Source organism: Hydra viridissima, unplaced genomic scaffold (assembly GCF_058129835.1).
Source record: "Hydra viridissima isolate aposymbiotic clone 2 unplaced genomic scaffold, HvirCarnegie_v1 scaffold_2, whole genome shotgun sequence".
Lineage (NCBI taxonomy): Eukaryota > Metazoa > Cnidaria > Hydrozoa > Anthoathecata > Hydridae > Hydra > Hydra viridissima.
In genome coordinates, this window is record NW_028324301.1 from 8,127,073 (window position 1) to 8,142,188 (window position 15,116).

Consider the following 15,116-nt stretch of genomic DNA (forward strand, 5'->3'; position numbering starts at 1 on the left):
AAAAGAAATCTAAGCCACTAACAGAATACTTTTCGATTTATGAAAGGGAAGATAAAACACTTTGTGCTACACTTGCTTGTTTAACGGCGTCTGACGGGCTTTCATTTAATGTGATTTGTTCTTCAACAGACTTACGTGCCGTTCTAACTGCTATGGAATTCAGAAATCTACCAACGTCAGTAAACACAATTCGTAATCATGTAGTATAGTACAGGAGAAAAATAAGATTAGGTTTAGTTGGTTTAGTTCATCAAATTGAAGTGCGCAAGAAAACGGAATTCGATTTGGGAGAGAGATTTTCTTTGTCTTTTGATGAATGGACGTCACTTCAAAATCATCGCTACATGAATATTAACGTTCATGGACAAAACTCACAGTTCTGGAGTTTAGGTTTAGTGCGAATAACAGATTCAATACCAGCAGAAAAGTGCATTGAACTATTAGAAAAAGACTTAAAGACCATTTTCTTGATCTATACAGCGACATTGTGGCTATAATGACCGACAGAGCTAGTGTTGTGAAAAAAGTTGGCAGATTGCTGCCTGCTAACCAACAATTATGTTTTGCTGTAATTGATGCTCTTTGTAAAAAGAGAGAATTCGATGCAAATCAGCCAGATTTTAACAATGAGTTTTCTGACAATAGTTGATCCGAAAATGAGGACATCGAAGAAGATTTGTTGGACTACAATCATGAAAATCTAAGACCTAAAATTGAACTAAATGAAGTTCATTATGGGCCAGTCAAAAAGTACGCAAACTAATGCTAAAATTTAGATGATCACCTATCAAGAACGACATCTTAAAAAAATATATTAAGGCTGAATTTGGAAAACAACTGTCTTTAATAATGGACTGCAAGACACGGTGGAGCAGCCTTCTGTTAATGCTTAAACGATTTTACAAAGTAAAAAGTTGTATACAAAAATCATTAATTGATATTTACCCAGTGCAAGATAATTCTATAGCTCTGTCACATGATGAACTGACAATATTATAAGAGATTATTACAACTTTAGTTCCCATTAAAGCAACGGTTGAAGCAATATGTCGTCGAGATTCTAACCTATTTACAGCCGACATTGCTTTTAATTTCATGCTCAAAATTAAAAGATGCTGACAATAATACAAGCAAAAAAATGCGTAGAGCTTTAATGACTCGCATGCATGAACGCCGAACCGATATGAGTGGACTTCTGCAATACCTGCATAACGGTCGAAGCCTCGATGAAGAAATAATAACAGTGCCTTCTTCATTTAAATTTCGAAAACTTTCGGTAGAATTGCTGGAAAGATTAAATGCTTCCAATCCTGCTCTATTAAGAGCATCAGTTGAGTCTGACATGCTGGATTTGATTGAGGAACCTGAAATGGTACATGAGTCTTAAAGCAATACTTTAAGTATTGAAGAGGAACTTGATTGTGTTATTAAAGAAGGACAATCACAAATAAAATCAATTAGACATGAAACATTGTCATCAAAAATTCAAAAAGAAATCACACTATTTGAAAATGGGGGTACACGTGGCGATTATTTAGAAAGAGTCTATTCTTTTCTAATGACCGTGAAACCGACAAGTGTCGAGGCTGAGCGGGCATTTTCTTCTGCTGGACTGTTCAATACAAAAATTCGTAACTGTTTGGGCGATGAAACTTTGGACGCGTTATGCTTCCTAAAGCCGCATTTCGAAGCACAAAAAACATAACATATCTCCTTATTTCTAACATAATTTTTTAACATTATTTAACTTGTGAAATTTAATTAAAATGCTAAATTAAATTCATTTAATAAATATTTTTTTAGTTAAATATACTGTTTTTATTCTCATTAACACTATACAGATGTTGTATTTGCTTTTCAATCCCGAGATTAATCCCGGGATCCCGGGATTGATATTTTTCAATCCCGAAATCCCGGGATTGAAAAAGACCTCCGGGATTGCAATCCCTACACTTAAACTGAGCCACAATGTTATGAAAGTCTTGTGGTGCTACTGGATATCACACTCGAGTTGTTACAATTTTATTGAACGAGCAACTTCAAAAATAAGGCAAGAGAACAGAACTTGCAAGTATAACATTCTTGCAAGTATTGAGGCTAGCTGGCACCATACCTTTTTGAAAACACAACAAACATACTTTAGCACGATTTTCAGTGTCTGATAGAGCCTTTTAGGCATTGTGATAACAGACTTTGATAACATATCTTGTTGCAGTTCTAGATTTTTGTATAAACGGAAAGTGTAAAATGATCGAAACAAAAATTTTTTAAACACTTTTGATTGTTAACCAACAAAACTACTTCACATCAAAGTTAAAAATGTTTTTTTAAAAATTTGTTGAAAATACTAAAATAGACAGAATATAAATTACCTCCGCATATTCTTCAATAACCTGTCACCAATAGAAACAAAAATTTTAAATAGGTCATAAAAATAGGTCAAAAATTTTAATGAGATCAAGTGAATAAGAAGGTGGGGGGGGGGGGGAGATTCAAATAGCTTAAATCTCCTATTCTCACCCCTTTTTATGCTACAAATAAGTCTGCGTGGGTGTGTTGGGCGATATAATCTACAAATAAACTTAAATGACAATAGCTTAGTGGACAAGGGAAGCAAAAATAATACTTAAAAATTGATACACTTACCAACCTATTGATATCTATTAAAAAGAACTGTAAAAATGTAAAACAGATTTTATCCAATCATCATGTATCCTAAAAAACATCTTTATATTATGAATACCTATCCATTTACTTATAACTAATAGATGTATTTCTACTTTTCCAGCAAAAATTTGTGAATTATCTTGAATAGCGTGTAAAAAGCTGTAAAAATTGGCTGACATAATTGTCATTAAGCGTCAAGAAATACCTGCGAAAAATACCTGCAATTAGATTGCCACGAGAGCGTACTTAAGTAACAAAAAAGATAATAGCTAGATATACAACAATTCAAATTTATTTTAAAGATAGAAGTCATACGTTTATAGTTTCCATACAAAAGTAATCAAACGTGAAGTGATAGTCGGAAGGAGCAATATCTGGTTAATATACCGGGTAGGGTATGACATCCTGTTGAAGCGTTTCCAAAGTATCCTTGATGACTTTTGCGATATGTGGCCAAGCGTTGTGCTAAAAGATTACTTTGTAGTGGCATATTGTAAGCGTTTGAGCTTAAATGCTCGACTCAATTGCATTAGTTGTTGTAGGTAACATTCTCTAGTGATGGTTTAGTTAGGCTGAAATACCCCAAATCATTCCAGACCATACCAAGATCTTTTCGAATTGATCCCACCAGATCCATACCATTAGATTGTTGCCATAAATATTTGGTTTTGTCGTTGAAATTGATGGATTGCAGGGCTTAACTTTTAGGTTGTCGAGGTGAATCCACTTTTCGTCTCTCTTCACGATTCAAAAACCCTTCCAATTTTGTATTTGGAGCAAAAGTCTTCTTGGCTTGAGCTCATACGGAACCCAATTTTCTTGATTTTACACCATGTCAATGGCCTTTAGACAGTTTGAAGTCGCTTGTCGAGTCACTCTCAAGATTTCAGCAAGCCCCTCTTGAGTTTAGCATGAATATTTGCCTAATAACGTCTCTAAATCAGCGTCTTCAAACTTTACTGACCTTTCATCACGTTCATTATTGCTGGTGTCAAAACTGCCACTTTTAAAGCTCTGGAGCCAGTACTCACATTTTTTAATAAATGAAGCTTGTTTCCCATATGCTCTACACAGCAATCGATATCCATCAGCTACAATTTTCTTCATAATAAAATTAAAAAAACAGTACCCACAAATTGTGTTTTGTTAGCACAAACGTTGACATGGTTAAAGCAAAAAGAAAGTATGTTTTTACACTTCAATGACGTGACACACACTGATTTTTAGCAGGTAATATGATGCTTCAAGCCTAATATAGTTACAAGAGGTTCCGATGCGATTTAATGCTAGTTGCGCCATCTTTTGTAAATCCCTTAAAGTTTATTTGTACCCTCAATATTAAAAAAATGACACCAAACAACCATTGCGCCAAATCATTTGAATTTCTAAGTGATTGTGTGAAACGTTATAAATGCTTTTAAAGAGAACTCAGAATTAAGAAGAAGAAACAGAATGAGTAGTAATTAAAAATATATACTTATATATTAAGACAACTCTATCCTAACCACACCCCTTGGTCTATCACATTTTGCAGTCTACCCTAAGTTATCTCTACTTAGAGAGCTAAAATAAGTTTTATACTTTTATTTACCAAATAAGCTTTAAAGTAGTATTGTTATCGACTTCGACTAAATCGACTAAAAGTCAACTAGTCGAAAGTCGAAAGTAGTCGACTTTGAAAAATCGAATAGTCGATTACATCGGGTAATCATCCTGAAATCTTTATTTCTATCTTTTCACTTAATTTAATTTTTTCAACCTTTAATATTGTTATGATGCTGACCAGTTAGTAAAGAGATCTCTGTAAGTAGTTAATCTTGTAAAGATGTATTATTTATAAAGACTGAGCCATGCCTAAGAATATCATTCATAGCGGTTTTTTTAATTCAACCAAGATACTTGAATATTGAACCTTATTTACTGTATCACATAAACTTAACTCTTAGCATACTGTAAGTAGCACCATTTCATTAATGTTTCCTTTTTCTCATTATGGTAACCAGTTGATGCTTTTTAAAACAAAATGTTAAGCAATGTGTTATGGTACTCAGTTAAAGATGCGAAAAAGTTTTATAAATCTGCCACCATAAATAAATTTTAGCCGCCCAACCTGTCCCCACCTATCTACGCCACCGTTTTTTATTAATTAAATTTTTTTGTTAATTTTTTGCTTTAATTGTTGTGAAAAATGATATAAAATGCACATCTGTGTTTTTTTTTTCTTTACTTTGTGATTGTAATTTCAATTTTATTTTGTGTCTTTTTTCGATTTAATTCATCTAACAGATGAATTAAAATTGAAAATAAAAAAATGCTGTTGGTATAACAACACCATGGATTATTATAACAGTATTATAACAGTATTACATACCACCTAGCTTTTTTTTGTTTACTCTCTTAAAGTTCTATTTGTTTCATAGCATCTAAAAAATAAATTGTCAAGTAACATTAAAGTATATGATTATAATAATTTTTTTTTTTCAAATATTTAGTCGATTTAGTCGATTTTAAAAATGTGTTAGTCGATTTTGGTCGACTTTGAAAAATATATTAATCGATTTAGTCGACAGCCGAATAATTTCAAAGTCGTAGCAACACTACTTTAAAGGTGACAAGAAATCGTATTTTTAAAAATAAAAGCTAAACTAAAAATTGTTTACATTTGACTTTGAGCAATATTTCTTGACTTTGAGCAATATTTTTTGAACAGCAGATTATTAATTCAAAATTGTTTCGATTTTAAAAGCCATTTATAACATAACTTTCAACAATTGTAAAATTCATTGGAAAGTCTTTCGTTGACAAACTTGTGTGTGGACATAAGATGATAATCTTATTAGGTTAATGCTCTTAGTAAATTTTACATTTCATGTAAATAAGGTTTATATAGTTTTTAGTGCATTTCAAATTATTCCAATACTAAATTTTAAAAAGAGAATCTGCAGTATAGAAAGACTCCAAATACACGCCCTCTAAATTCCATAGCAGTGATCAAAACATTTTCTTTGTTAAAAACTAAGATTTCCTCAGGTCGAATAAATAAAAATGCCTCTTTCAGTGGAAAATCTTTAAGGGTAGAAGAGCATAATTCTAACGCCTAAATCCAAGTCTGAATTTCCGCTGAATTGTCAGCACTCATTCGGCATAAAATTTGACTTACAGAACACTGAAAGGAGGAGTAATCCCAATGAGAAGCTGCTACTAACATCAGTTTGCGGTTGATTAAGTGAAATAGAGATACTAGATACGTTAGCTGTTACTCTTAAAGACTTACAATAAATTACATGACTTTTATCTCGGTAATCAAATAGTAACTCCCAGACTTTATTTATCATCCTCAAATTCATAAATTGTACAAGTACCACCAACCCAGAATCATTTTTATTCACTTTGAGTAATCCAATGTCCCAATTGGTCCCACGAACAATGTATGTTTCCTCGGGTACGTTCATCAATACACAGCAACGGCGAAAATGGGCAACTTGAGTAAGACTCGGTAACGATTCCATTCCTATTGTGCATGATGAAGCAAAAATATTTCCTCTTAAATCAAGTAGTTCAACTGATGAGAAGTCACTTAAATCTGAAAACAGCCAGCGACATTTTAAAACTGTTTTTTTTCCTAAATTTGTTATCACTGCTATGTCAAAGTATTTACACGGCGCCTCATTCAACTCCATTATATGGGGTGCTAACACAAACGGTTGTTGTAAAACTTCTCCATAATGCTTATGACAAAAGACTTCACTTTCTTTAACTAAGAAAAATGTTGCTGGTTCGGTTATTATATCAAAGCAACGAAACTTGATTTTTCCGCTAATTACATTCTCCCTCAAAAGATCACTGGCTTCATTTATGTTTTTGTTGGATACTCTTTGTTGATTGTTATTGTCATTTTCATCATTACTGGATTTTCTTTTACTACTACTAGTTTCATTTTCACTACCATTGGATTCTTTCAGATCATAATTGGTCTCTTTTGTATAGCCTTTGAATTCTCTACCATTGTTGTATGTTTCATTTTTCAGAATAATATTAGTTTCATTTAGACTGTCACTGTATTCCTCCAGTTTGTCACTTGTAACGTTCAGATTTCCACTGGCTATATTCAAACCATTACTGATTTCATTCAAAGGGATTTTAGTTTCATTCAGGTCAGTACTTGTTTCATTTAGGTCGTTACTGGCTTTATTTAGGTCGTTACTGGCTTTATTTAGGTCGTTACTGGCTTCATTCAGGTTGCTACTGGCTTTATTTAGATCGTTACTGGCTTCATTTAGGTCGTTACTGGCTTTATTTAAGTCGTTACTGGCTTCATTTAGGTCGTTACTGGCTTCATTAAGGTTGCTACTGGCTTTGTTTAGATCGTTACTGGCTTCATTTAGGTCGCTACTGGCTTTGTTTAGATCGTTACTGGCTTCATTTAGGTCGTTACTGGCTTTATTTAAGTCGTTACTGGTTTCATTTAGGTCGTTACTGGCTTTATTTAGGTCGTTACTGGCTTCAATCAGGTCGCTACTGGCATTATTTAGGTCGTGAATTGCTCCGTTTAGGTCGTTACTGGCTTTGTTTAGGTCTTTACTGGCTTCATTTAGGTCGCTACAGGCTTTATTTAGGTCTTTACTGGTTTCATTTAGGTCGTTACTGGCTTTATTTAGGTCGTTACTGGCTTCATTCAGGTCGCTACAGGCTTTATTTAGGTCGTTACTGGCTTCATTCAAGTCGCTACTGGCTTTATTTAGGTTGTTACTGGCTTCATTCAGGTCACTACTGGCATTATTTAGGTCGTTAATTGTTCCGTTTAGGTCGTTACTGGCTTTATTTAGGTCGTTACTGGCTTCATTTAGATCAACAACGGTTTTATAAAAGTTCTTGCTGATATCATCCAGGTCTTTATTAGTTTCATTGTTACAACCACTGGTTTCTATCAAATCGTTATTAGTTTCATCCAGATTGCTACAGCTTTCATTTAGATCAATAAGGTTTTCATTCAAAATGTTGCTGGTTTCATTCAGATCAATACTTGTTTCATTCAGGTTGTTACTGGTTTCATTAAGATCATTACTGGTTTTGTTGATACCATCACTGGCTTCAATGAAATCCTTATAAGTTTCATTCAGATTGCTACAGCTTTCCTTTAGGTCAAGAATAGTTTCATTCAAGCTGTTACTGGTTTCATTCAGACCATTACTGGATTTATTGTTGTCGCCATTGGTTTCAATTAAATTGTTATTAGTTTCATTTAGGTTGTCACAGTTTTCATTTCGATAAATATTGATTTTATCCAAATCTTTATTCAAACTGTCATTTGTTGTATTCAGATCGTTACTGGTTTGATTGATATCGTCACTGATTTCAATCAAAACATTTTTATTGTTATTCAAACAAATTTTGCTGCAGTTTTCATTCAGATCTTTTATGGTTTTATTAACGGTTTTATTAAACTCGTTACTGATTTCATTTAGAGCATTTGTCTCGTTCAGCTTCGTATTTAGAGCATTTGTCTCGTTCAGCTTCGTACTCACTTCATTGTCAACTTCCCTAGTTTCAATCAAACTATTACTTGTTTCATTCATATTACTGCAGTTTTTATTTAAATCAAAAATGGTTTTATTCAAGCTGTTGCTGACACCATTGAGATTGTGACTTGTATCATTCAGATTGCTACTGGTTATATTATGATCGCTATTGGTTATATTCAGATCGTTACTTGTTTCAATTAAATTACTATTGGCTTCATTCAAATCATTGCTGGTATGGTTCAAATCATTATTGGTTTCAGTTAGATATTCACTGATTTTTCTCAGCTCTTCTTTGGTGCCATTTAAAAAGTTGTTGTTTTTACTTAAATCATTGTTAGCTTCATTCAAACTTACATACATGTTACTAGATTCAATTACATTACTATTTTTATTAAGATTATTGTTGGATTTTCTTTGATCATTGCTGCGATATTTCAGAGTTTCGTCTCTAAGACGATCATTAGTTTCATCTCTAAGATTAATGTTTGTTTCTTTTAAATCATTTCTGTTTTCTTTTCTTTCAGTTTTGTTTAAAACATTTGCAGATTCTCTGAGCTCAAGAGTGATTTCATCTTTTATAGATTCTTTAGAATCATTTTGAATTTCGCTTTTAACTATACAGGATGACATCAGAAGATGACTTGTTTCGCTTACACGAATGTTATTTTCCCTAAAACTGTTACTGATCTCGTTTTGATTTTCATCAGGATTATTTAGATCTTTACTGGATTTTATATGATTCGTTTCATTTAGATCTTCCTTGGTTTCATTAAGGCTTATATTGGCTTCTTTCTGTCCGTTATTCCTTTCTCTTCGATCATTAATTTCTTCTTCCAGATGAAAAGAAATGACGAAACTATCACTTTGTTTTATATCTCTATTCCCCGGAAAAAATAAATCTTGGCTATAAATTCTTTTTGTTTGTTGAACTTTTGGTTTATTCTCAACCAAATTATTGTTCACCATTTGTGCGATTTGTATTTTGAGAACGTGACTATTCAGTGTCTTGAATTGAATTGTATTTATGCGTTTTATATTTTTGAATGATTTTATCAGTATATTTCCTTTGCTTTGAAAGTTTAGCTTAGTTAACATTTCTTCGTCGCCATTATGACTTTTGTTTTTTAACGAAAGCTCGTAAAGTTCATGGTTTTTTAGATTCTCTAGTCGAAATCCTGTGATACCTAACACAAAAGTTCTTTCTCCTTTAAAAATATCTTCTGCGTCATTTAGTAATAGAGGCGAAACATCGCCTCTGAACATAGCACCCTGGGTTACCCTCGGAGATTCTTTTAAAAGAATTAGTTTTGTGTAGTCAATAACTTGTTCAAGATAAGTAATGTCATTTTGATATGCATGTGGATTTAGCATATGAGATTTCCAAATAAAAGCTCTATTGTACGGATACGCTATTTTTAAAAAATCGTCGAATTGAGCATTGTATAGGTATTCGTCTATTGCTGTGCTAAGGAATTTTTCGTCTTTGAAATGAGGCAAAGCAACTTGCCGGCAAAAAATCCGAAATTCATTTAAAGCTCGAATGATATTGCTCGATAGGCTTGATTCAAAAGGAATATTTTCCGGTGAAAATGTGTATGTAAATGGCTCGTTTGGATATGTTCTTTTCCATAGATATTCTGCTGTTCTATCATCTCGGCGCTCTTCCAAAGAAGCAGTTGCATGATCTATTAAGGACCCTTAAAAAAAGAACAAATATATCATGACGTTTTTCATTCTTTCGTCCTAAAAATTCACGTGGCCTTAATTTAGGATTATTTAAAAAGTACGTGATGACAAAGGGGTACTTGTTTTTTTCCTGACAAACCGTTATAAAAATTTCGATAGGAATTGTCAAGCTGATCCGTGTTATGTAACGCTAAAAAAAAATTTTTAGAAAATTCTTTACTAGAGTTCCTCAGGACAATTCGAAAATTTAACTTTCTTAACAGATGATACCGTTGAATTGTTCTTTTTTTCATGAGTTCTTTTTGTAATAGGACTTTGTGAATGTAAAAGTGTTTCATTTGGGTGGTGGATTTCTCAGTGAAAAAAAGATGATTGCTGAAAAGTTGACATGGCAGGTTTATTCGATAATCTTTTGAAAGTTTACAAGCCAACTCACATCAATATTAATCTTTTGAAAGTTTACAGGCCAACTCACGTCAATATTAATCAATGATATATTAAAAATAACTAGATGTCTAACTTCCGCGTATTTTTTGAAGCAAAAATCGGCCATTATGGGGGGCAAATTTAAAAAATCAAAAGCTTCGTATTTGTTTTGTTTTGATAAATAGCGTAAAGATTTTGCCCCCCATAATGGCCGATTTTTGCTTCACTTTTTCTTATACCGATTTACGGCAGTTAGACATCTAGCTATTCTTAATATATCATTGATATTGATGGGCAACGAGCTTAGATAAATTGTTTGAGGATAGCACAAAAACTTACGGTGCAATGGAAAGTAAACTGAAAAAAGAAAAACAGGAAACGGTTCTAATGAAAATTATTTCAAAACACAGTTCTCCACAATCAAATGTGGGCTTACTTCATTTACATTTAAACAATGAGCAAGTCGTTGTTGTTGTTGTTTTGTTTGTTTATTCTTTCATGCACAAAAACACTTTTCTTTATCATTTCCTCTCTTTGATTAGTTTCAAATTCGTTTTGCATTCATCAAAGAAATGCGCCCAGTCTTCTACAAGGTCCATAGAAGAACAAGCTGCAATTCTGGGTAATGTTGAAATAACGTTTAATTCGCTAGATGATAAAGCAAAAATCCATCTTGGACTAAATGCTACAAACAACCCAGTACCAATTTAATGCACATAGAATAACAACTCAAGTTTCCTGATCAAAATTTAGGTTTATTCCTACCTAATATTGACACAAGATGCAATTAAGCAACATGTTTGTTCCAATTGTGTCTTGTATTTTTCCTTCCTTAAAGCAAAAACACTTCACGGAGCTAGTTGCAGGATCACTGGTGATCATACCGAACTAGAAAAAGAGCCGACCACTAAGAGCTGCTGCTATCGTGTCGACATCGTGATCTGCTTTAGGTGTGAAGTCTCAGTAGATGAAATGAGTTTTAATGGACGACATTGAGTTTGATGATCTTGATCCGACGGCCGAAGCTGAAACTGACTTTGATATTTTTAATAATCATTACAGAGGAAACTGATTTTAATCGCATGAAAAAAAATGCATCGATGTAGTAAAACTAATCTCTTTTTCATTTCAGAAGCTCTGCTTTAAAACATTTTGTTCTTAAACATTTGATTTATAAATTAAACAGCCTATTTTTTTTATCCTATTTTCGTCCTTACAAGTTTGTTGTTTATTTTGTAACGCACTAAAGAGGAGGGTGTCAAGTCAAATGTAATAGTAACTTATCTCTATGATAATTGAATAGCACAAATCATATACATAAAGTAAAGCTAATATTTCTGTCGAGTACCACATTGGATAGACCCAAAACTCTGAACGCAGTTTAACAAAACAGTGGTTTTTACGTTGGAAGATTTTTTTATATTTGTTACATTTACTAGTTTTTAAACAAAAACCAGTTTGCCAAGTTTGTCTTTCTTAAATTTACTTTGAAAGATTTTTTTTCCGTACTGATGCAATTTTTTTTTTTTTTTTTTGCAATAAAAACTTAGAAACTTAGCTAATATTAAAACATAATTTTTTAAGTCCTGAAACACCGAAGATAAATTGGTTTCTTCATAAACTGAAATAGCAATAGCATCAACTATACCACCTTTTATTCGGGCTAACTTTCCTGCAAGTGATGATGTCATTTTAACAAATTTTTATTTTGTTGTTTTACAAACTTTGATTACATCTAGTGAAGGTGTAATCAAAGCAGATTTATGATGATACCTAGACCCAAGAGCACTCATATTGATTACTTTTCTGCCATTTTTGCTGCAAAAATTGTAATATATGAAATAGCAGCTTTTTTATACTCTGATAATACATTTATATTTGTAGCTTCGAAATAATCATGTTCAGTAATCGGTGGTGTTATGTTGTCTGACAGATTATAATTTCTAAAAATAGTGCCAATAGTCATTTTCAATTTTATTATTGTTAGGTTTCTGTTTTTACAGTACCACCCCCTCCACCCTCCACCCTCCACCCCCCACCCCTTAATTCAATTTTAAAGAAGAAGTCTTTTGTAAAGTGCAGTAAATTGGTGTGCAGTAGGATTTTTGTTAATAACAGATGAGAGAATCGCTCCAAAAAAAGCAAACAAATGCAAATAGATATGGTTCCTTTTAAGTTAAAAAAAAAAAGAATCAAAAACAATAATATTTTGTTAATTTAGCTTACATTTATTGGTTTTACACAAATAAATATTGGTGGAATAAGTAATAAATCTTTTTAAATGCTTCATGTGAAAACCAAAAAAGAAAAACAGAACATTAAAAGTAAGGCTAAAAGTTATATTCATAAACACATTCCAATAAACTACAATTACTATTTCGAGCTTATGTTTAGGTTTGTGTGTGTATATATGAGAGTGTTCCAAAGAAAGTTTTTTAGTTTTTGTAGCTCCCTTAGTCTTAAAATTTTTGTTTATGAAAGAAAAGGTTGTAAAAAAAAAAATTAGCTAATTGTTATATATATATATAATTTTTACTGAAACCTATGGTTATCTTTCTAGTTTCTCTATTTTTTTTTTTTTTTTTTTTGGCTATATTTATTTAACCTTAAAATGAAAAAAGTTTCTGAATCTTTCCAATATGACGTCGTTTGGCTTCAAAACTTGCCGTAAATTCGCTTAAGATGCGCTACTCGGTTATTACAGAGATCAGTGGTGATAGTTCGTTAAATGGAAGGTGGGGGCGAGTGGGGGTTAAAAATCCTTTTTTCCATTACGCACTTTTTGAATAAACCTTTTACTTTTTTAAAAGTTCTTTTAGAAATTTATTTAAAAAGTTGAAAATAAAAACTTTGTAAATGATCTCAAAGAAAAATAAAACCCTTTACCGTAAAATTGCTTGCAATCTGCAAGATATGCAGCAGGGTTGTGCATGTGAACAGTCCAAATTAACTCAATATCAAGTGGCGCAGTAAGACGTACCTCAGGATATTCGGCTACTAGGGGAAGCCAGCAAACTTCATACCGACGTAGCGCTTCTTCCGCAACTATTTTCTGAAACAACTGCGGAGCAAAATTGAATTCTTGTATGAGATCATAGAAATTCTTTGCCTCTTTTATTAAGTGTAAACCAGATGGTGTTCTCCCGTGCACATTTCCCATTTACAAGTATTTTTTAAAGTGATATTTTCTAAAAGAGGACTTTTTAAAAACGTAAAGATGGAGCAATAAGTAGTTTACTGCAAAATTAGGGTTTAACAAAATACAATTAAATGATGAATAACAACTTTGATTAACACACTTAACTCATATTGTTCCTTTAAATTCAAAAAACAGAAGTATAAATTCAAAAACAGAAGTAAACCTTTTTTTTTTAATGTAAAGAGCTATTATTAAGCAAATTTCTTCGTAAAAATTAAGATAAACTGAATTCGGATTTTTGAGGGTTTGGTAAAGTAATCAATCTTAAGTACTAATCATATTCTTTTTAAATCAGATATAACAATAAACGGTCTACCTAATTTAAAAAAAAAAAAAAAAAAATCTCTCAAATAAGAATGCATTAGATATAAAAAGACGCATTCTGATCAAGGAAAATTATTGGGAAGGGGAGGGGGGCACATACTCCCTCTACCTGCCCAGTTTTAACAGCCAAGCAACTAAACTTATTTTTTTTTAAAGAATACTGATAAGAAAAAGAAACAAAAAGTATTTTGAAAATTAACAGAGAATTAAAACTTACGACTAAAAAGTTTTTTTTGCAAAATAAGAGTAGAAGATGATTAAAATTAATTTTGAAAAGCTGCAACGCGTTACTTTGGTCCGAACGTTTTTCGTACACACGATAATGTTTTTCTAAATTCAAAGTTAAAAGAATCACAAATAATAGATTCCACAAGTTTTTTCTAATCCTCTTTAAAAAGACGATCAGTAAGCACACATTTTCATTTAAATTAAATTTAACTCTCTTGAATAGAAACGTGATGCTTTTTAATCGGTATTAAAAGTATTAAAGATTATGTTTATACCGAGATTGATATATGGAATAGCCGAGTTAACCGGTGTAAGCGATAAAATTATTTCCTGTAAAAGGTCTCTTTTAACATGTTTGTACTGAATTATCGCATCAGCTTTTACACGTCCTATCCACATAACTCTCTATAGCAATTACTACACTTTTAGTTAAATAGCAACATATTTTTTTTAACGACGAAGAAAATAGAAAGAAACTTAAGATTTAATTGAAAACAAAAGATTTTTTCGGCGAAAAAGTTAGTAAAAGAAAAGATCATATAAGGAAAAGAAAAACGAAAAAGTAAATAGAGCATTTCAAAAAGATTTATCGGTTAAAAAAAGCTCGAGTGAAAATCTTAAAAAAATACTGGAAAAAATAATATTAAAAGTCGAAAGATAAAGTTGATTGTAAAATTAAAGATAAAGAAAAGGATAACAAAAAAAGTAAAAAAAGAGTTAAAATTTAAACAAAAACAAGAATACATAAAAAATTGTTAAAAGTCAAGAAAAGATTAATCTGCTGTCAATTAAAAGAAATTCGAACCTCAATTTATCATAAAAATAAAAATATGAAAAGTTTTATATTTGTTAAGATCATATTTTCTTATATATGTTTAGATAATAATATGCTAGTAATTTGTTAGTAGACTCAATTAAGTTAACATATTATTTTCATTCTTAGATAATACACTTATATATACTTATTATACACATACTTTCCTTTTGGTTTCTTTTTTTTTCCGTAATTAAGATTTTCTTCTGTAATTCATTAAGATTTTTTTACATTTTCTTGGGATTTTTTC

At 31.7% G+C, this 15,116-nt stretch overlaps 1 protein-coding gene across 1 annotated transcript; it reads right to left on the reverse strand.

Moving 5' to 3' along the window:
• Window positions 1-5,278: 5,278 nt before the first annotated feature.
• Window positions 5,279-13,587, reverse strand: LOC145186211 (uncharacterized). Its single transcript, XM_090079337.1, has 2 exons — window positions 13,188-13,587; window positions 5,279-9,886 (listed from the first exon to the last, which is right to left on the reverse strand). Exons 1-2 carry the CDS (start codon window positions 13,459-13,461, stop codon window positions 5,796-5,798), a joined length of 4,365 nt encoding a protein of 1,454 aa, XP_089935463.1. The 5' UTR covers window positions 13,462-13,587; the 3' UTR covers window positions 5,279-5,795.
• Window positions 13,588-15,116: the final 1,529 nt, after the last annotated feature.

What these genes read in the sequence shown, in the direction of transcription:
- LOC145186211 (XM_090079337.1), bottom strand. Translation starts at nt 13,461, where the DNA reads ATGGGAAATGTGCACGGGAGAACACCATCTGGTTTACACTTAATAAAA. An exon ending in AGATTGCAAGCAATTTTACG is followed by an intron (nt 9,887 to 13,187) that starts GTAAAGGGTTTT and finishes TCTTTTTTTAAG; the next exon opens with GGTCCTTAATAGATCATGCA.